General features: G+C 52.7%; 1 protein-coding gene across 1 annotated transcript in view; it reads left to right on the forward strand.

Moving 5' to 3' along the window:
* The window catches only part of Pepd (peptidase D), a 133725-nt gene extending 112192 nt beyond the window's left edge, over positions 1-21533 (forward strand). The window contains exons 12-15 of the mRNA XM_021168233.1: positions 8219-8367; positions 17513-17697; positions 20515-20706; positions 21056-21533. Of these exons, the coding sequence (XP_021023892.1) occupies positions 8219-8367; positions 17513-17697; positions 20515-20706; positions 21056-21193 (664 nt within the window). The 3' untranslated portion in view covers positions 21194-21533. The remainder of the gene's footprint in view (positions 1-8218; positions 8368-17512; positions 17698-20514; positions 20707-21055) is intronic.
* The last annotated feature ends 243 nt before the right edge of the window (positions 21534-21776 follow it).

Genomic DNA, 21776 nt, shown 5'->3' on the forward strand with positions numbered 1-21776 from the left:
GGACTGCCAGTCGTTGCCACCCCATCCTTTCCATGACTACAACAGGACCTCAGTGTATGTCTCCCTGGCTTGCCTAGCAGCACAAGTCCACAAAAGCAGATGTCTGCACGGAGCCTCGGAATAGGCCTGTGTTTAGGCCTGAGAGCTGTGTGAGCTGCCTCCAGGTGCCAGGCTCAGCTGGCTGGGGCTGGGGTGGCTGAGACACAGTGGGGTGCTGCGGCATGTGTGGTCATAGGGATTGGGGACAGGGTGGCTGCCTCAGATGTGACTCAGCAAGGCCACCCAGTCTTTTCAGGCTCTGTGATTGCTCCAAGCTTCCCCTCTCTGACCTTCTCCACCTCACCCAGGCCTCATGGCACCCCCTGGTACCTGGGGCCTTAAGCACATTTGGTGTTGAGCCATACCTATTGCCAGCCCTCTTCTCACTTGTTATTTTGGGACAGTCTTACTAAGTCTTCTAGGCAGGACTTGAAGTTTCAATCCTCCTGCCTCTGTCTCTAAGGAGCTGACACTTTGGCCTGTACCACAAATTCTCACTGCTTTTCCAAGAGTTTCTCTGATGCTCTCTGGCTCTGGCCTGTGTGGCTAGGACCAGAGGACAGGATGCTAGAACCCAGTCCTGGGCAGAGGCTGAGGTCCCTGCCTTCCCCAGGGAGCTCTAGTTGGAGCCCACCTTGGCCATGAATTTGGCTCTTCCTGAGTTCAGCACACCCCAGAGGAAGCAGCTACTCCACTTTATACTTTATGTATCCAAAAGGGGATTCTTGCCCTGTAAGAAGGCCAGCCCTATCTGCATTTCTGGGAATTCCTCTGGGAATCCCAGAGATGGGCAGGGGCCAGCCAGGGCCTACATACTGTGGGCCTCTACATGGCCTAGCTGCTGTGACCTCAGCCCCCAAGGGCAGCATGTGGCACCTGCGTCTCCTGATACAGCTGTGGACAGGAGTGATCTGAGGAAACCCAGGGACGTTCATGCCAAACTCAAATTGGTGATTTTGTTTTTCTAGTGCTAACTTTGAAATGTAGCCAGTGGAATCATTATGAGTTTATTATAGTCAATTTATTATGCAGCATTTAGAACATGTTTTGTTGATTACTGCTACTGCCAGATTGCTGGCGGCATTTATAATCCATTGTTTTATTGAAATTGATCTGCCAAGCACCTAGCGCGTTTGGTAAATAATAAATCACACTGTTATCCTAACATAAAGCCACAATACTTCATCATAAGGTAGGGGACCAGAATATATGTATAAACTGGAGGCTGTCGCAAAGTTGAATGCCCCCTGGTACAGGGCATGTGTTCCAGGCACCAAGCACAGGGATGGACTCTGGGTTCTACCTAGCTTTTGACAAGCAAGCTATGTTAACAGTAATGGAGCTCTTTGGGAAGTCGGAGCTGGTTCAGAGCTGTGAGGGGGAGGTGCTAAGTGGCAGCCCCTTCAATCTCTTTCAGTCCAGGAGTGAGTGCACCCACGCTTCTCAGGATATACCCACAGAAGTGCACCAGGAGCCAAGAGGCTCCTCCCTCCCACCTCAGGTTCTCTATCTCCCTCTGTCTGGGGGCGGGAGACAGATCACCTGGCTCCAAGATCACCTGGCTCCAAGGGCTCAGTCATGAAAGCTGAGGTAGAACTGCAAAGCCAGGAAGGCTGGGCTTCTTCCTGCTCTCCGTGTCTCTGAAGTACATTTTCCAGCCCTGGGCCAGGGCAGAACACAAATCAGGCCTACTTTATTTGGACAATATATTTTTTTTAACAGTTTAACTAGAGTCTCACACTGTAGCCCAGGCTGGCCTTAATTTATACCAGGACCCCCTCTGCCCCACCATGGCCTCCCAAGTGCTCGGATTACAGGCATGCACCACTGTGCTCATGTAAACCTTAGGTGGAACTGAGAGTCAGATAAGGTCACTTAGCTGTGGGCCACAGTCATCACGCATGAGGTCTAGCTGTTGCTCAGGCTGGTCTGTGCTGCAGATCAAGTTTGTCAGCCAAGAGCTTCAGGCCATCCCACATCCCAGCCAGTAGCTCCCAGGTCTCTTCCTGTTTCTCTGGGCCAGATCCAATGCCCAGCTGCTGTGTAGATCTAGGGAAGGCATGGGAATATGTGTGGCTTCAGAGTCCGAGCCTCTCGTCAGCTCAGTCAGAGCCAGGGGGCCTGTACATGGCCTGTGGCTGCTGTTAAACCTCTCAGAGGTTTCCTGTTGGCTCCCAGAGCACCTTCCAGCTGTGTCCCTGGAGTTCCCCCTGAACCCACTGGTCAGGTCACCTCCTGCATGAAGCATCGACTGCACTTCGTTTTCTTTTTCAAGGCAAGCAGGCAGGGCTTTGATGACCCAGCTTGCCAAGTGTGGCAGTCTTGCTGGTTGGTGCTTCCAGCTTGTTCATATAATGTTGGTGTTGACAAGATCACAGGAGGCCCTTCCTGAGTGGGAGGCCACAGAAGATGCTCCACATTGCATCTAGCTCCAGGCAAGTGGGTGTGAACACATCTGGCTTAGAGAAGTAGGGAAGGAGCCATGGCCCACTGGCTCTGGGTAAGGAGTCGTCCCCAGATCCCCTCTGAGCCCTCCCACAGCCACCTCAGACTGTAGGCATTTAAGCCCACAGATAAAGGCCTCACCTTGGCCAGCAGGAAAAATACCAACTGTGCCTAAACCCAGCAGGAAGCAGGGCATCCCAGGTTGAGTCACTCCTGTGCAAGGCTCTCCCACCTGCTTCTCCTGACTCCTATGCAAGCTCACCCCAAACAACAGACAATGTCTCCTCAGTGGGGGCTCTGATTTGAGAAGCAGGTGGGGCATGTCTCCTCAGCTGCTTGCCACCCTATAAGAGGTGCTATGCCCTGTCTCCAAACCCATTATTGTACATGTGCTCCAGGCCTGGCTGAGGTGTACAGGGCTTTCCAGCACTGGCCAGAAGAGGGCAGTGTAGCTTCAGGACACAGCCAGGTTTTCTGGGTTGTGCTTTGTTGTGCTAACCTGGGGTGTGTAGGGTGGGCCTGCAGTCCACCTAGGAACAGGCCTATCCTAGCTCTGCACTGAGCAGCTTGCCAGTGCCTCCTCCCTTCCCATCCCTGCTGTGGCCTCCAGCCTCCTCAGTCTCCCTATTGTGGTAATGGTCATGTCCAGAGGTCATCAAAACCCAGAGAAATGAGGGTAGTTTCATTCCAGGATAGTCAGTACTTAAGGGCCCCCAAAACTGTACCGCTGTCACTCCATTTGGGTCACAGCTGGAGCCAGGGTGTCATCCTGGCTGTCTTGCTATTGCCATCACAGGTGAGCCAATTCTCAGCCCTGGGCTGCAGATACCAAGGGCTTTAGCAAGACCCTGCATCTCTTGAGCCCTGCATTGGATAAATTGATTGTGCCTGTTCTAGTTGTGGGTTAGACTGCCAATTGTGGTCCCAGGCAGAGTGAATCTGTGCCCGGGGTTCTTCCCCTGCTGCAGAAGACTGGGAGCAAAGAGGGGTGATGGTGGTGGAGGAGGAAGAGGAGGAGGAGGAGGAGAATCCAAGGTTCATCTTCTCTGTGCCTAGTATTCCAGTAGACTTTAGAGAATATCATCCAGGGCTAGCTGCCTGCTGCCAGCCTTAACTCCTATCCCCTTCCCAGCCTTGTTATTTCCAAAGGGATGCTTGGTGACCACTAGGGGGCCCCTCCCAAAGCTTTTCCTAGGGGGAAAATAAGCCAGCCTTTGGGTGAGAGAGTTCTGCAAACACAAGGCCCTGTCTGTCTGGATGAGTTGGCCAAGGCCTTCAGTGTCCCATCCCAGAAAATCGTTAGCCTTCAAACTAGAGCTCATATTGTAGATATGCCTCCTTACCATAAGCAGAAGCCCTTCCCACCTGCTTTCTGTCCCTTCTGTTTAGTTTGTCACTGTTTTGTGGCCTCACCCACTCCATTGACGTCACAACCCATGGTTAAAAAGTGCTAGTCTAGACAGTGTTCACAGACATCACAAGACACTGGTCACCCAAAAAGTGAAATGAAGCATGTGCTGTCTGCGTGATAATGACTGCTAGCCTCCTCCTTCCCCCTCCCCTCACCATAGCTACTGCCCTGGTGCCCAACCCTAGGCCCACAGGGCTGAGGCAGGCAGCAGCTGAGTGCCTGCCTTTGGTCCAGGCCACAGTATGGTGCTCTCCGTGGGTCTTGGCCTGGCACCAGTGCTCTGCATCTCTGTGACAGCTCTTAGAGGGCAGTGCTAGTTCTCTGCAAACATAGGAGGACCCCAGCATTGGACTGTTCTCATTAGAGTCTACACTGGGGGGTTGGGGGTAGGGACATTCTGCTGGCATGGGGGATCATCCCTGCCTACCTGGTCTCTGAGGAGCACCTGGCGCAGGGGCTCTATAGGAAGAGGTTCCCCCCATGGGTCTATCTGTAATCAAGGGGAGCATTTGAGGGATGGCTCTGCTGTTGCTCCCATTGCTGCCACCCACCACCACCACCACCAGCCATCCCTGAGGGTTGGCATGCACAGAGGCCTGGAGGGGAGCTTGAGGTGGGCAGCCAACCTGTGAACCAGAAAGACCGGTGCCCACTGTGGCCAGCCTGGAGCACATACACTGCTGCAGAGACAAAGTGACTGGCTGCCTTTTTCTATCCCCTGCTGAGAACTGGATAGATGAGTATTTTCTGCTGTTTAGAACCCCACCTCTCTCCCTCAGCCTGGGAATGCAGACTAAGAAGTCTGCACAAAGCAAGCATGCTTAACACACGTGCATGTAAGATGTCAGTCTTGGGTGAGAAGCAGCTGAGTGCGTGCTGCATACTAAGATTAAAATGAAGCTACAAGCCGAGTACAAAGTGGCCCTTGTATAAACATTGCTGAATTTCCCTTGGAGCCCTTCTGCCTGTGAGCTGGCTGGTCCCTGCACAGGGCCTAAGGGAGTTAAGCAGGACCTGGATAGGGTCTGGGTGGGCCAGTGATGGCAGGTAGCCCAGGCCTGGAGCTGCCCCATGAAGAGCCAGCAGAAGACAGAACGTTCATCCCAGCCAGAACCATAGCCATAGGAACACATGTGGGGAAGAGACGCCAGCACATTGCTTGAAGACATGTCATCTCCCAGATGTCTCAGATTATCACACAGACCCACTCGGCTAGTGATGGAGGTGTCCCTGGTGGGTGTCCCTACACAGCCAGGAAGGGGAGATCTTGCATTCTCGTTTGAGCCAAGAGTGACCGAATTCTCTATCATAGTACTACATGGAAAGGGTAGGCGCAATAGACAGAACACTGGAGGGAGGTGATTTATAAAAGTGATGGCTTTCTTCCCTGGATTCCAAATGGCTTGAATTGGAATCACTTATGCATGGAAAAGCACTGAGGGAGGATTTAAAAACAATAAACAAAAACAGAAAAAAAAAGGCAGAAAATATGGGGAACTGAGAACACAAAAATAGACTCAAGCCCGTGCCCAAGCGTCGCCGGGCAGGATGGAGCTGGCTGGCTGGGTGTGCACTTCCTTCTCCCGAAAGTGGATGAATTTAACAAAAAAAAAAAAAAAAAGAGTTGAAGTCCTTAGAAGCTGGAGGAGAAAGCCTGGCCTGGCTGGCGGCTGAAAACATCAGGCACCCGTCGCCATCTTACCTCTGTACTAGGGAAGGTTTAGAGAGCTCAGTTGAGTCTGCCGTGCCCCAGAGAATCTTGTTTGTCACATTCTAGATGACTCTAGCATTTCATGTCATCTTGTGAGCTTCCTGGTTTTTAAAAATAGCTCGTTTCTGTTTTTCCTTTAGACCAGCACCAGTAGACTCTTCTTCCCAGGGGCGATTGCAGGTCACCCTTTATGTGGCACCTCCCAGGAATGAGTGTCCCCACGTGCCTGGCCCTGTCCTGTCTGCCCAGGCAGTTTATTTTCAGATGCTCTGAATCCATCAAACCATGAAGCATTGCCATCCAAAAAGCCCACATACAAGTGTTGTTTCCTCCAGCAACACAAGACTGGGACCCCATGTATCTCACTGCAGCCTGTTCTGTCCAAGAGCCCTAACATACCTGCAGCTTGCAAGAGACACAGTCCCATGCCAAAGATGAGGAAATAAGGTCCCAAAGGTTGACTGGCCGAGGCAACACAAGGTAACCGAGATGTTCACCTTCCTCAGCTGAGGGCTTTGCTAGGTCTGAGGCTTCACTGTGCCGTCTGAGGCTGAGCACACCTGCACAGGAGTAAACCCGCAGGCAGCTTCTGGCCCTAAGGGTCGCAGTACACCCCAGGGAGGAGATGCCTGGGTGTGTCTCCAGTGCCTCATGTTTCCTGGCCCTCTTGTAACTAAGTTGGGTGGGTCCTCCTGAAGTGAGGCCCAGGTGCCTTGAATCTACACTACACAGAGTCCCCCTCCCCCCCAGACTTTGACCCAGTCAAAGTCCCCAGTATGCTGGGGAGTGGTGGAGGGTGGATCCCCAGGAATCACCTGAGATATTATCTATGCTTTGCCTTCCATACTGTTGACCCCGTTTATGGTGTTTTGCAACCAGAAGAGTCAGGAGATTAAGAAGTGCTTCATTGAGGACTTTGGATTCTAGTATGGCATCCAAGTATATTGGGCATTAGGGTTTTTTCTTTAAAATCAGCTGCCATGCAATAGCCAGTGCTGTCTGGCAAGCCATGTGGCTGGAATCCAGGCTCTACATGCAGGACAAAGAACCCACCCCATTCCCTTGCTCTGTCTCTCAATACTAGCACACAGGCAGCTTCTGGAATGTTTGTGGTTACCATTAGAGTGGAATTTGGGTGAGAGGCTCTCATAAAGGAAGCCAGATATGCCCTGGGCTCACACTGGCCAGCATGTGTGTGGCTGCAGCTGGATATGCCCACCACTACCCCACCAGCACCAGCACACTGAGCAGAGCTAGCCTCCACTGATGCAGGAAGACTGAGCCATGGACCCTCAGCCAGTGTCATTGGGATTAATGTCATGACCTGCCTGTGAGTGCTAAAGGGGGATGGGTTGGGAAGGGGCGCCTTGTGTATATACATCCTTTTGCCTTAGTCACTCTGGCATTCTGAGGTGACCCTTGCCATGGGAGACTGGCGCATGTATTGAAAGCCAGGCCTGGACCCACATGCCCCCTTTTGCTCTATCCTAGATGCTGCACAGGGTAGGATTCTCTATCCACAATGATGAGCCCCATGACCTGTTAGATGGGCTCTGCTGTACCAGGAGCCGTCACACACTGTCCAGAGTGATACCTCCATTCTCCTGACCCAGCAAGCCTGGCTGTTTCCCACCATTATCCAGCCTCCACTGGCTCTGGGCCTCTGGGCCTCTGCTTCCTCTCCTGCAAGACCTCTTTGCCATCTCAGCCTGCACAGCCACCCACCTGGGGATCATGTGCCAGCAGCCTCCATCCAGGGCCCTGGAAAGCATTGCTAACTAGGGGGCTACTCTGATGCTTCCTCTGTGCCCCTCTCCTGGGCACTGGTGAGACACGTGTCCTATCTGAGCAGGGGGAGGATGATACCAGGCAGTAGAGCAGAGCAGAGGCAACAACCACTTGCTGGTTCCTCCCAAGCTGGTGCAGCTCAACCCACTGATAAATATGGCAAATGTATCCTGGGCACAAGCAAGGTCCCCAGCTTGAGAGAGGCTCTAGATGGCTCATATGCAAGGCAGTTGGCATGTGGGAATCTGGAGACCTAGGCATCCTTCTGTGAGTCCTCTGCTATTCTGAATAGGTCCCCACAACTAAGGCCGCTAAGGCCATGCTTCTTCCTTAGCTTTCCCTGGACAGGCTGAGCCAGCCCTCCCTTGCTCTTCTCCTCACTCTCCTCTTCCCATCTTTCTTTCCTTCTGTGGTTCTGGAGGCTGAACCTAGGATCTCATGTGTGCTAGGCTGGCTAGCACAAACTACTAAGCAATATCTCCTGTGCTTTTTCTACTTTTTTCTGAGATGGGGGGTGGGGATCTCACAAAATTTCCAGGCTAGCTTCAAACTTACTCTGTAGCCCAGGCAGAGCTTAAAGTTGTTTCCCCTACCCCCTGCCTAGAACTTGCTCTGCAGACTAGGCTGGCCATGAACTCAGGGATCCTCCCCTGCTTTGCCTCCTGGATGCTGGGATTAAAGTCATGTGCCACCATCAGTCACATCTGATGAGGTGACCTCAGCTCCCTGCTACAGCCAGGCCCCAGCAAAAGGAGTGAAGGGGGTGTGTGGGTTGGCACCTCTGAACATCTGCCCACCTGCCTCACAATGCCCTGTCCCCACAGCCTGTTCGACATGGGTGGAGAGTACTACTGCTTTGCTTCTGACATCACCTGCTCCTTCCCTGCCAATGGCAAGTTCACAGAGGACCAGAAGGCCATCTACGAAGCAGTGCTCAGGAGCTGCAGAACTGTCATGAGCACTATGAAGCCAGGTGAGGGGCAGGCGAACCAGCTGAGGACCTGTCTGGTAGATGGGGGACACTGAACATACACCTTGACTGACAGACACCGCAGGAAGCAGATCTTGAAGTCTGTTTGCATCTATTCCACATGCTTGGCCAGTTAGATTCCAAGTGATGTGACACCCCCCAAAACACCCTAAGAGCACAGGGTTGACCACCAACCAAGTGGAATCTGGAAGTTCAACCCCTCGTGACCCCATGTCTGATCCAGTCACATCTCCATACACATCCCTCCACCCACACTGGTCATTGGAACATCAACATGTCCCTTGCTTTTATCCCAAAACAGAGTCCACTTGAGGAAAGTCCAGGCCAGCTTTGGAACCTGGCATCTGGTTGAACTCCAGAGGAAGCTCTAACCTCACTCAGAGGATACAACCTTGAGTCATGAAGCAACTCCTTGAGACTGGTTTTTACCTGTATGTGGGGAGACAGCACTCCTTAAGATGTAAGCTGAATGGTAGGGCGTACCCGAGACCACCAAGCACGAGTTAGCCATCTGTTATGGTCACTGTCCCTGTGCCGGTAGTGGTATTCGGCCTGGTGTCCTCTCTTCAACCAGCTTCCCCCCACTTCATTGTATGGCCGCCACTGTATGATCTTTCCCATGCACCTTCATACAACCTACAGACCCCCCCAGAAACTTTACCCCACGGCATCTCACTGCATGACCATTCTCTGTAGGGGAAAGTGACACCAATTTTATAGCCTTCCTTCTGGGACCTCCTGATCCTAGTTCAACAACTGGACATGCTATCCGATGAGTCTGCCTTCCTCCCCAGCCCATAGTATTGAGATGTGGGAGCAGGTACCCACAGCACTGAGCTACAACACTGGCATGGCATTGGCTGTTTCAGCCTGCCTCACCTAGTAGCATCAGGGAGTCTGCCTTATATAGGTATCTCAGACTGAAGGGGAGCATTTAGGGCTATGTATGGCTCTGCTGGATTCTCACTTTGAACCCACCCTGTGTACATCCTGAATACAGCTTTCAGGTGCCAGTCACCCCCAGACCAGCCCTCTAGGGACAGGGACACATGGCTACTAGACACTACCTAAAAGTCTGTTTGCTGCAGCCAGGCTCCATCTGGCCATGGGGCAGCTTGCCCCATCTGTCTTGTACCTGGTGACTCACTCACACCACACCAGGCAGAGATGCCCCACTGAAGTATTAGCCTCTGCCATCTTTACCAGTAAACAGCAGGGTTAGGTCATTGGGTGGTCACAGAACCAAAGAGGTAGAATGGCCCACCTGGCCATCCAGACCCCACTTTTATTCCACATGAGGCCCCTATGAGGGCTGCAAGTGAAAATTTGTGGTGCTAGCTCAAGATATCCTGCTACTCAATGCCTGCTTCCCTTGCCCGTACCTCATCTCAGATAAGCAGCTTGCCTTATGACAGCCCAGATTTCCCTGGGTAGGGGTAGCCCAGACAGCTCTCCAACACATTGAGGCCCAAGGCACCCAGAATGCAAGACCCAGACCCAGCCCAGCAGCATGCTGGTTGCAAGCTGGGCTTTAGCCCTCTGGTTTCCTTGTACCCCAACCAGCAGGGTAGCTCCCCATCCTACTACAGAGTCCACTCTAGGGCAGGCTTTGCCAGCTCTGGTCCCAAGCATCCACACTCTTCTGAAGGGCCAGGGAGCTGGCTGCAGCCATCCAGCTCTTCTGTGATCTGGAGGTGGTGGCCACGGGAGGCCTGAGATCTGGACTTTCATAGTATCTCTAAAGACTCTGGTGGCCAGACCTGCATATCCTGTGGTGCCCTGATTTTAAAAAAGAAAAGAAAGCAAAGAAGATGATCTTGCTCCCCGGGACTGTAAAAGCCCCAGGATGTGGCATGCTGTAGCCCCAGAACTTGGTGGTTCAGCATTTGGCTAAATAGTCCCTTGTGACCCCATGTCCCATTGTTGGAATGATTTACATTGTGATCTCAGGGCCCTGTTCAGCAGTGGAGGGACCTCAATAGCAGTCATTTTCAGAAGAGCCATGTTGAGAACAGCCCTTCAGTGTGGACTAGCCTTCAGAGCTCCCATCAGAGGCTAGGAACTGCAGGGATTTGTGGTGGCAGGACAACACTGGAGCCAGGAGCCAACCCTACAGCTCTGCACCCTCACTCAGCATGCAGAACCAGAGCCTGACAGATGGATGAGTCCAGGACAAAAAGTCAGTACGCCCTAAAAGGAAGGCAAGGAAAATCTGGAAGCAGAGCCTTGCAAGGGGCAGCAGCACTGTCTAGCTCACCTGGGGTGCTGCAGGACACGGCAACTCAAAAAGCAACCTTGTCTCTGCGGATCAGATTGGGCAGTGCTGTGGCCCTCACAGCCCCTTGACTCAGAACAGTCCAAAATCCTGGGTTCTCATTTGTAGTAAGACCTATGAGCGAGCCCTGGAGGAACCTGGAGCTGGAGACTCTCTTTCAAACTGTGTCCCTTTAACTCAAGTCAAGTGACAGCTACCTAAGGGGCCCAGAGCCTCCTATCTTTATACCACAGGCAAGCATTTTTGCTCGTTTTGCTCACTGTTTAAGTGATCAGTATTTCAGAGGTATAGTTTGGGCTGGGAAGGTGGGGTGGAATGTTATCTCCCATGATGTGGAACTTGACACTCCACCAAGGGCTGGGCCATCTCCCAACTGAGGACCCTCACTGGGCACAGTCCCTGGAGTGAGCACTGGGGGTCTCTGCCATCCAGTGACTGTGAGACCAACCTCAAGCTACTCTCTGCAGATGACTATGTCATTACATGGGTTGATCTGGCAGTTGCTCTGTCACATCAGGTACTATCTTCAAACCCCTGCAGGCAGCAGGGAAATGCCGGAGTTGGGCCAGAAAAGGCTGTTCCCACTAGTCAGAGCAGAGCCTGCTGTTGAACAGTCCCAAGGCAAACCTGAGCCCAGCCACCCTCATGTCATGGTGGTAAAGCAGTGGTCACCATGGGAGCATGGAGCTTCAGATCCCACCTCCACACAGGAAGGAAGGGCACAGAATTGTCTGCCATGTGCCACAGTGGAGGCTGGAGGAGGAGCTAGGCCTCCGGAGTATGGACGCAAGGGGGGCAAACTGGAGAGAGGAGTCCTGCTTGTCCACTCAGCAATGTGTCTCCATCTGTTAATCCAGGAGCACCATGCTTCCATCCCTCTAAGCTACTGAGTCTTGGTCACTGCAAAGCCTGCTGGCACTGGCCATCACCACCAGTTAGTAGCTTGGCCAGCTCAACCTACTCCAGTTGTACAGAAAGTGGCCTGGCTCACAAAGACAGGCCCCATTTGCACTCAGAGAAGCCCTTGGCTGGATACCTACACCCACTTGGTCACCTTTTCTCGCTACGCAGACTACTTGGGGCAGTCAGTAGTCTACATCATCCAGACTCAGCTCCTATGGACCACATGAGGCAGAGCCACCCTAAAGATCCAGTCTTGTCAATGCTGAGCTATGGTAGACACAGACCTGGCCTAGGGGAGTTCATGCTGGTGGCCTGAAGATTCCTTGTGGGAAGATAGAACAGTGTCCCCAGCTGTTCCCACAGATTATGACACTCTGAGGGTCTACAAGGGTTAATGTCCTGTGTTCACAGAAAGCTGCTCAGCAGATGGGGACAGATCGCCTCACCATAGTGGTGAATTGGCAGTGGCTAAGTCAGCCCCCTGCCCATCTCAGTGGAATTGCCCCTGGTTTGTGGGTTCAGCTCCTGAGCCAAGACAAACGCCCTGCTGAGACTGCCCGGCTGCTTCCTGAGACCTTCCAAGGAAGAATAAATAAAGACAGGCAGGAAATCACACAACGACGCCCAGGGGAAAGGCAGGAACGAGAATGATCAGATCACACGTGGACCAGCAGCTGCAGCCCCTGGGGATTGAAGAATGCAGGCCTTGGCTCCTTGTCCTGAGCCAGGAGGAGGAGCAGGCTCTGTCACTTAGAGAGTAAGGGTGGGGTGAGCTTCACCAGGAGGTCACTGGAGAGTCGGCAGGGTGGGCAGGCCACTCCAGCACCTGGGAGAACACTATTCATCCTGGCTGGGTAGAGTCCAAGTTCTAAGTGATTCTGGTGTCTTCAGGGCCAGCAGCCCATGCTGCTGCCGTGCAGACTGGCATGAGCCACTATACCCAGCTAGGTCTTGAAGTTTCAGTCCTTCTATCAAGCATTGGGGCAGGCACGTCCCACGATCCACCGTTTCTCCTTATCCTGTGTAGCCACAATCTGCCCCACACAACACCCTGCTTGAGCTGCTGTTGCTGAAAGCTGCTGTGGTCCTAAGTATGTGCATGTGGTGTGGTGTGGTGTGTGTGTGTGTGTGTGTGTGTGTGTGTGTGTGTGTGTGTGTGTATAGATAGGATAGCATGAGGCTGAGAGGAATGTAGGTGATGTGCAGGTGAAGTAGAGAGAGACACAGGGCAGTGTCCACAACAGCTGACTCCATGTCTTCTGTTAACCAGTGTATGGAGAGAGGGGCTGGCTCCCTCCTACCTGGACTGGCAAGTTGGGCAAGTGGCTACATCTCCTGTTGTCCCTTGTCCTTAAGAATGATGAAGAATATGGAGGTTGTGTCATTAGTGGTACAGAGACCTCATGTTACCCTATGGTGCCCTTTACAGGAGCCAGACCCAGAAGGGCCACCTGAGGTCCATTGTCCACCATTCATACTGGTTACAGGATGGAAGGCCTGCTCCCTGCTCTCTTTGCCTAGCTCCAAGTACTTGCATGTGTGCTCTCAGATTGTAGAGGCAAGAGCTTCAGGAAGTATGCATACGACAGCTCCCAGCTCTGCCTCTGCTTCATCAGCAGCATCAAGGCGCCTGCAGCCTGGACACATGCTGCTTCCTGCCCCTCTAAAGGGTGAATGAGTCCCCAAGGTCCTGAAGTAGACACTGCAGGGTGGGCTGGGCTAGAGGCCCTGGGCCTGATGCCAGCTTGGCCTGCCATGCGGCTAGCTCACTGTAGCTCCCGAGGCCTGCCCTGAGACCTGGGCTTTATGCCTTTGCTCCCACACCCCACAGGCCTGGCTCCCACATCAACTATCCCGTGAGGGCCATTGTCCACATATGAAGTGAGCTCTTTGTCTGACCAAGTAGCCTGGGGGCAGGCGAGGGGGATCTGCTGCCTTCCTGGCTTGGCTTAGGAGCCCCCCCAGGGCTGTCACACTCTGGGCAGGAAGCCTGGGGCTTTGATGGATGCTGCTGAAACTCTTAGAGGCTTCCCTGGCTCCAGCAGCAGCAGGCTCCAGGCCCATTGGAGTGCTAGTAAGGGAAGCCAGGTGGAGCAGGGGGCCAGCAGAAACCCATCCTGGAGCCTGGGCACAGAAACCATCACTTCTCTGAGCTCTCGTCATTATTAGGTGGTGTGGTGCTAACCACTAGGATACTCTTCCCATCCTGATACTCTGATCTTAAGAGTGGGATGCAGGCTACTTATGAAGCCAGGAGTATGCATTTCCAGTTGATGACAAGCCATGGGAAGGCTAGTGCTCTGCTTACTCTTCATACTTAGCAAGTGCCAGGCACAGAGCAAGGCTAGAACCCCACCCACTCAGGACCAGGCTTTGCTGCCCTGCTGGGCTATCAAGGATTGGCTTTGGTAGGCCAGGAAGGGCCAATCAGAAGGGACTTCCTGGAGAAAGTCTCTCCACCAGAGGCCCAAGATGAGGAATAGGAGCTTGAAAAGACATCTTAGCCACTGGGCCTGCAGGTGGGAAGCACACACAAAGATAGGTGAGACCCCAGGAGTAACGTGGCCCACCACTTTCCCCATGCCTCTGAGCAGTACCCAGGGAATCTGCTGTTTCTAGAAAGCCAGGGTGAGATTTAGCGGCACTAATGCGATGAGGTAGGAGAGCAAGGCAGCATTCCCCATCCATAAAGGGTACTATAATGTCTAGAGTGGGTCTGCTAGGATCCAGGGATGCCTCCCAGCTCTGGACCTGGGCCTTATAGGCTGCAAAGGTGGAAGGAGCCCAGGAGCGGTGTGTGCCTAGCCGCAGTCTTGCCTGAGGAAGGCAACCTTCACACACTTCAGGGGCCCCGCCCCAGCCACGGGTGTCATAACTACCACCCATGCCAAATGCTGAGGCCAAGTCGCTGGAGGTTTAATCACTGTCACAACCTAACCACACACAGGCACAAAGCCCCTACTTACAGCCAAGAGAGCTGTGCAAGCAAGGAAGATGGAGGCCCAGGGGCCAGACCCTATGTCTGGCAAGTGCCAACCCCCCGCCCCCCAGGAGCCACCATGAAGCATGGGGTCTACTTGATGCCTTTTCTCAGTTGGGGCTCAGTCAGGCATAAGCCAGGCTGGGAGGCAGACTATTTCTTCTCCTTTGGTGGTGACTAAGGAAGGACTCCACTCAGGGAATATGTTTTCTAGGCTCCCTGTTCTGGGCTGACTTGGGGCTGAGTGAGCACAGCTCTTTAGACACTTACAGAACCTGAACTCAAGAGCATATGGACCTGAGGAGCACATGCTCTGCCAAGCCAAGTCTTAGGGTATCACAAGGGACACCATCATCCTGGTGAGGATACATGAAAAGGAGCTAAGCAGATGTTGTCAGGTAGTGTACAGCAGCACTGGGGATGAGGGATGCCTTCAGAGAGGCAACTTGGATGCTGGGACACCACCACCCCACAAGGATAGCTTAACCAAGGCCAAGATCCCATTGTAACATGTGCTTCTAGAGCAGAAAGGCAACCTGGTCTCTGAAGAGTCCTCCAGGAGTGGGGCCAGTGTGGAGGGCAGAATGATCTAGGTCTGACCATTTGGATCCTAGGAAAGAGCAGCAGCCAGAGGTGGCACAGATGTGACTCACATTTCTAGAGCATGATGGCCAGAGTGTTGAAACCAGGCTCTGGCTGGTGACAGATCATTGATGGCGAGTGCCCTGGAGACACAAAGCTAGAGCCAGCTTTGTGGCTCTTGGACAGAGGCGGCACCTGTGGCTCAGGGAATCAGGAAAGCTTGCCTAGGTAACAGCTGGAATTCCAGTTACCTAACTTCCATCTCTGAGTTGCCAACCACTGGAGAAAGGCCTCATCCACAAGGGTACAGACTGGGTCAGCCAAGGAGTTATATCCAGGAGGCCCCCAAATGTGAGGCAGCAGTAACCAGAAACACCCCAGGGCTGCCCGGAAGCAGATTCTAGACCCTAGGAAGGCTGGTCCAGCCTTAGAGACAGAACATCTCCCACCTCTCAACATGTACAGCTTGGGCCATGTGTTACATGGCACCCTATGAACTAGTCCTGTACCCTCAAGACCCCATACTGCCAGCCTTGCTGGGACCATCTCTCTGGCAAGGAAGGGGCCCCCTTACCAGGCTTCTATCAGCATTGGAGGCTCAGCAGTCTTAAGTTTCCAGGCCTGACCCTTTCCAGTTCAGGATCCAATAGAGCAGTGGTTCTCAACCTTCCTAATGTTGCAATCCTTTAATACAGTTCCTCATGTTGTGGTGACCCCAGCCATAAAAATATTTTTGTTGCTACTTCATAACTAATTTTACTATCATGAATTGTAAATATCTGATATGCAGGGTTGTCTCAGGCAACCCCTGCTATAGAGTCTTCAACTACATAGGGTTCCCAGCCTTCCTCTCTACCAGCATTGATCATCAAGGTGTGGGCACATCTGGTTCTCAGCCAGAGCAGGGCATGGCAGGGCCTTTGGGAGTTGAAGTTCTAGATACAAGGTTGAACTTGACTGGGAGGTGCTTTAAGAGCTATGCTGTCTACCCTCTTGACCAGCCTTTGGGGTCTTTGTCTAGTGGTCTCCCTAGAAGAGAGTAGCTGAAGGGGATCTCCACAGCAGGCAGGGAAGCCCTGACACTGCCTGAGGCCCTACAGGGGCCTCCCTATTTATCCAAGCAGTGATGATATCTGTCCTTAGCCACAGAGCCCATCTGGCCCTGGAAGCTATGTGCCTAGAAGGTGTCTGTAGCTGTGATGGAGCACCATGACCAACTTGGGGAGAAAGTATTTATTTGGTTTATATTTAACAGTTTGTTGAGGGAAGCCAAGGCAGGAACCCAGAGGCACAGAACCCATGAAGGAGTGCTGCTTACTGGCTTGTTTCTTTTCTTAAAGATTTATGTATGTATGTGTGTGTGTGCACGGTAGCTAATAGTTGTGAGCCTTCATGCGGCTGTTGGGACATTGAATTTTAGGACCTCTGCTTGCTCTGCTTAGTCCCTGCTCACTCCAGTCCAAAGATTTATTATTATTATTATACATAAGTACACTGACTTAAGACGCACCAGAAGAGGGTGTCAGATCTCATTACAGATGGTTGCTGGGATTTGAACTCAGGACCTTCAAAAGAGCAGACAGTGCTTTTACCTGCTGAGCCATCTCGCCAGCCCTGTGGCTTGTTTCTTATGGAACCCAGAACCATCAGCCCAGAGGTGGCCCCACCCACAGTAGTCTGGGCCCTCCCCCATCAATCACTAAGAAAATGTCCTATAGGCGTGCCCTACAGCCTGATCTTTTGGTTTGGTTTGGTTTTGGTTTTTTGAGACAGGGGTTCTCTGTATAGCCCTGGCTGTCCTGGAACTCACTTTGTAGACCAGGCTGGCCTTGAACTCAGAAATCTGCCTGCCTCTGCCTCCCAAGTACTGGAATTAAAGGCGAGCACCACCACCGCCCGGCCTACAGCCTGATCTTATGGAGGCTTTTTCTTGATTGAGGTCATTGTAGCCTGTGGCATAAAACTAGCCAGCACTGGAGGCTCTCCACAGTAGCCTTTGCCCCAGAAACATGGGGTAGGTTTGAATTTGATTAGTAGCCTGGGCTTAGACATCCAGGCCCACCAGAAGGTGAAGCCATGCCAGCTGTACCTTCACACAGAAACCTTTGTGCCCACAGCAGCTTCCAGACTTGAGTCAGCCATTCTCGGGTGTGCAGGGATGCTTTCTCCCAGGCCCCAGCCCTTTCCTGCCCCACCTCCAGCAGCAAAGCCTCCTTTGAGCCTGAGCTACTCATGTCTGCTCTTGGGTGGACAGAACCAGACCCCTGGCTTTGAGGGACAGAAGCTTGATCCCACAGTGTGATGATGCAGTCTCAGGGCCCTGAGCTTCAAAGGCAGCCTGGGCTATCTCACCCACCCTGGCTTACCATAGCCTCCTTAAACCACAGGGGTCTGGTGGCCTGATATGCATCGGCTGGCTGATCGTATCCACCTGGAGGAACTGGCACGCATTGGCCTCCTGAGTGGCAGTGTGGATGCCATGCTCCAGGTCCACCTGGGAGCAGTATTCATGCCACATGGACTTGGCCACTTTCTGGGCCTAGATGTGCATGACGTGGGAGGCTACCCTGAGGTAAGTGTGCATGGTGGCCTCACTAAGCCTGGCCCTTACTAAAGTAATGTGGGTTTTGTTTTGTTTTGGGGAGGGGGGCAGGGGGTTGCTGGGGATATAATGGAACAGGAAGGATGGGTCTCCCCATGATACACAGAATTGGGGTTCTGGACACTGCAGGGTGGTGGGTCAATGACTGACTATTCCAGTAGCTGCATAGGCCTCAGGCTTGCAGATGGGTGCCTCTCCCTACAAGGCCCCAAGACATATGCTTTGTGGTAGTATCTGTGCACAGAGTCCCCAAAAGATATGGAACTGAAGCCAGGTCTCATGGGCAGTTAGCAAACCCCACATGTCCATCACTTCAACTTCCCTCAGCCTCAGAACCTCAGCAGCAGGTCCCTTTCCTCCTCCCTAGCTGGCTCATCCTCTCCCTCCCAGGCCACTGGAAGGAGAGGAAGGCTTAAAGGGCATCTTCAAATGGGGCTTCCTCTCCCTCTTACTACCAGCTCTCAAAGGACCACCCAGTGGGTGCCTGAGGGCTCCTGAGAAGCCCTACTGGGCAGGTGGCTATAGCCCCTTAGGGCCTGTCCCTGCTGCCCAGCCTGGCCTGGTGCCTACCGTGCAGGGGGCTGATTGTGCAATTGGTGCACACCCTGGGGCCCACCAGTCAGTTAGCCAAGACTAGACCCAGCCTCTTGGCTGTGGGGTATTTTGAAAGCACTAAGAATGATTTGGGGGGAGGGGGGATTGCTCAAGAGAAGCATTATTATTCAATTATTTTTTCTCAAGTGTAAACAGTTAAATTTGGAGAAACAAAATCAGTTTTAATTTCCTAATTTCTGTCCATCCTATTGTGTGCAGGGAGCCAAGAGCAGGCCCTTCCAGACATTGTTAGTTGAGGTTCCTTATTCATTAGTCGCCAAAGTCCTTTTTTTCCACCAAAGAAAATTGGCAGCAAACTGTTTTCATCTTTTCCAGTAAGCAGCCCTTTGTGCTTGGTCTATTCTTCTGACAGATAAACACTGTGGAAAAATATGGCTTTTCTTATAAAAGTCATTTGTTTTATTTCAGGCCTACAGACAGACACATCTGGGTCTCTTCTCAGAGTCCAGTATAAGTTAAGGCCTTAATGAGCCCTCTGCCCAGGCAGAGATGCAGGCATGGTCACCCCTAGCATAGCTGGCATCCCTGACCAAGAGGAGGGAACCCATCCTGTCCCCATCCTGGGCATGTAGTCACTTGAACTGGCTCACCCTCCTCTTCTGCTCTCTGTTGGAAGCTAGCCTGTAATCCCCAACTCAGTAGACCCCAGGAGCAACAGCTCTAAGGGAGTATTTGTTCAGACAGGTATCCTGTAGCCCTCACTGCAAACTCTTTATAGTATGCCCTGATCCCAGCTGGAGTAATGGTCCTAAACTTTCCTAGGTGGCAGGAAGCTGTGCCCCTATACACCCATGGAACAGAATGGAATGGGCCCACTGGGCGACAAAACACTTGCATAGCATGCCCAAAACCTGAGTTCCAGCACCAAAACAACTAAAACCCCAACCAACCAGGACCTGGATCAGGCCTTGACCTTTAACAGGCTTGCACAGCCATGGCTTACAGAGAAGGGACAAACACTTAGGATGTAGCATGAAGTAAACGGACAGGAATGAGATGCTACAGAAGGTACAAACTCTCAGGGGCAGCTGGAAAATTCTGGAGCAAGCACACAGGCAGGAAGCAGGCTCCTGCCCTTGACAAGAGCACCTCTCTCATCTGAGCACACTGGAGTAGAGGCCCGGGGCCTTCTGAGGAGCATTCTCCTCCCCCAGAGCCTTCAAGCTTGCTGTTCCAGAGGCAAGTAGTGTAAGGCTGATGGTGGCACCAGCCAGGGCTCTTTCTTCCCAGAGCATGACCCACAAGAAGCTTGGTGCTTTTACCACCACCTCTGTCCTGGCCTGCTCACACCAGGGCATAGAGGCCGTCCCTGCCTCATGAAATCCCAGCCCCAGCCCTCCGCACTGTGCCCAGCCTTGGAGGCTGAGCCAGCCTGTTTCTAGTTACCTTACGTGAACCACTAATTGAAGTCTGATGTTCTTGGCCCTCAAACAGTCAGAAATGACAGCTCCGTCTCCAGCAGCTGGCCGTCCTTGGAGGAGCCACAAGTAGGGCAGGGCAAACTCAGATCCTAACCAGAAAGCTTACTTGCTGCCCACTTGCTCAGAGGCCCTGTCCAGAGGCCAATGGGTGCCCCGGGGAGCTGGGGGAGGAGCCAGAGCCTCAGCAGAAAGCAAGGATCACTAGTTCTTTCAATGGCCATAAGGCTGGGCTGTTTCCCAAGGCCCAGGTATAGGCTAGACACAAGCAGGTACTTACAGGCCAGTACTGGTGGTAACAGGCCCGTCCTGATGTCAAGCACCTGTCCCTTCCTCTAACAAAAAGGTTGATTTAGCCAGGACCAGCCATTTCCACTTGAGTTGCTTGGAAGAAAAGACAAGGAAGGCCCTGCAGGCCATGCAACCTCCTAAGAGCTTTTCTGGCTTCTGTGGTTTGGCTTCTGACCTGCAGAAGGGCCAGAGCAGCCAGACACCCAGCCAGTCTCAGGCCCACCTGGCAGCTTGCCCTGCATGTGTGCATTATCAATGTCCTTAGGCAGATCTGAGGGTAGCCAGAGTCAAAATGCCCAATACAGAGGTATGTGCAGAGGGTAGAAGGTTTGGGTGGCCCAGACCAACAGGGTTAGACTGCGCTGGAGCCAATCCTGTCTGGCTGCCTCTCAATGAGGCAGTGACCCTAGTAGCCAGCCCTGGGCCTATCAGTTGGGTCCCCCCACCTTTCCTCTCTCCACAGGGTGTAGAGCGCATCGATGAACCTGGCCTGCGAAGCCTGCGTACGGCAAGGCACCTAGAGCCGGGCATGGTACTGACTGTGGAGCCAGGCATCTACTTCATTGACCACCTCTTGGACCAGGCCCTGGCAGACCCGGCCCAAGCCTGCTTCTTTAACCAAGAGGTCCTGCAGCGCTTTCGCAACTTTGGTGGGGTGAGTAGCTGGGAGCTCCACGTTCTTATCCCTAGAATGTCCACTACCCAATGCTTGTCACTTGTGCCACAGGAAAAGGTAGAACGATAGCCAGCCCTTGTATGTGGGCTGTCACCAAACAGGTGCTCATCTGTCAATAGACAGGGATTCTCCTAAAAACCCACCAGGTCCAGAGGCTCCATGTAAGCATGTACTACAAGCAACAGGCCTTGTCTTTCCCAGAGGCTTTGAGACCAGTCTGTCTTGTCACAAAGACTAGTCCTATCCCTCAGAAAGCTTCTCCCAGGTGGCATGGTCAGGTCGGAGCAGTTTGGCATGGTTACAATGGCATCCTATCTGTCTGGCCCAGGTGCGGATCGAGGAAGATGTTGTCGTGACTGACAGCGGCATGGAGCTGCTGACATGTGTACCCCGGACTGTGGAGGAAATCGAAGCGTGCATGGCAGGCTGCGACAAGGCCTCTGTGCCCTTCTCTGGCCAAAAGTAGAGCCAGCTGAGACACTCAGACGGCCCTGGCCTTGTAAGCTCTGTGATGTCAGCCTGCCCCTGGCACCCCAAAAGCAAGATCCTGGAGATCACATTTGATCCTACCAAAACCACTGCTGCTGTTCTGAGAAAAGAAAGCATTTTATTCACCTGCAAGATCACATCCCTAACTTTGATTTTGCTTAAATGATAGGGACTTAAGAGTGCTGATTGAAGAAAGATCCTATTCTTAAGTCATAACTCTATTTTTGTGCTCAGGGAAGATGCACTGGTGTCTTCAAAAAAAAAAAAAAAATCAACATGCAGAATGGAATTTGCAATAAAGGCTTTTCTAAACCTGGCCCTTTCTGCCCAGCTTCCTCTTCACTCCTTCATAGAAGAGAGCATCGAACTGGCCCAGGATGATGGCTCACCAAGTGTTAGCCTTGAGTCTGTTCCAGGAACAGTACTGTTAGCACAGGCCCTGTGCCTTCTGCTTCTGCCTTAGACTGGCCTGGGAGAACCAGGGGAGTCCTCTACACAAGTTTTCATTGAGCTCCAGGAATTCTGCCAAAGTTAGTGCAATACTGTCACCTGCTGTCAAG

This window comes from Mus caroli, chromosome 7 (assembly GCF_900094665.2).
Source record: "Mus caroli chromosome 7, CAROLI_EIJ_v1.1, whole genome shotgun sequence".
In the NCBI taxonomy this organism is placed as follows: Eukaryota; Metazoa; Chordata; class Mammalia; order Rodentia; family Muridae; genus Mus; species Mus caroli.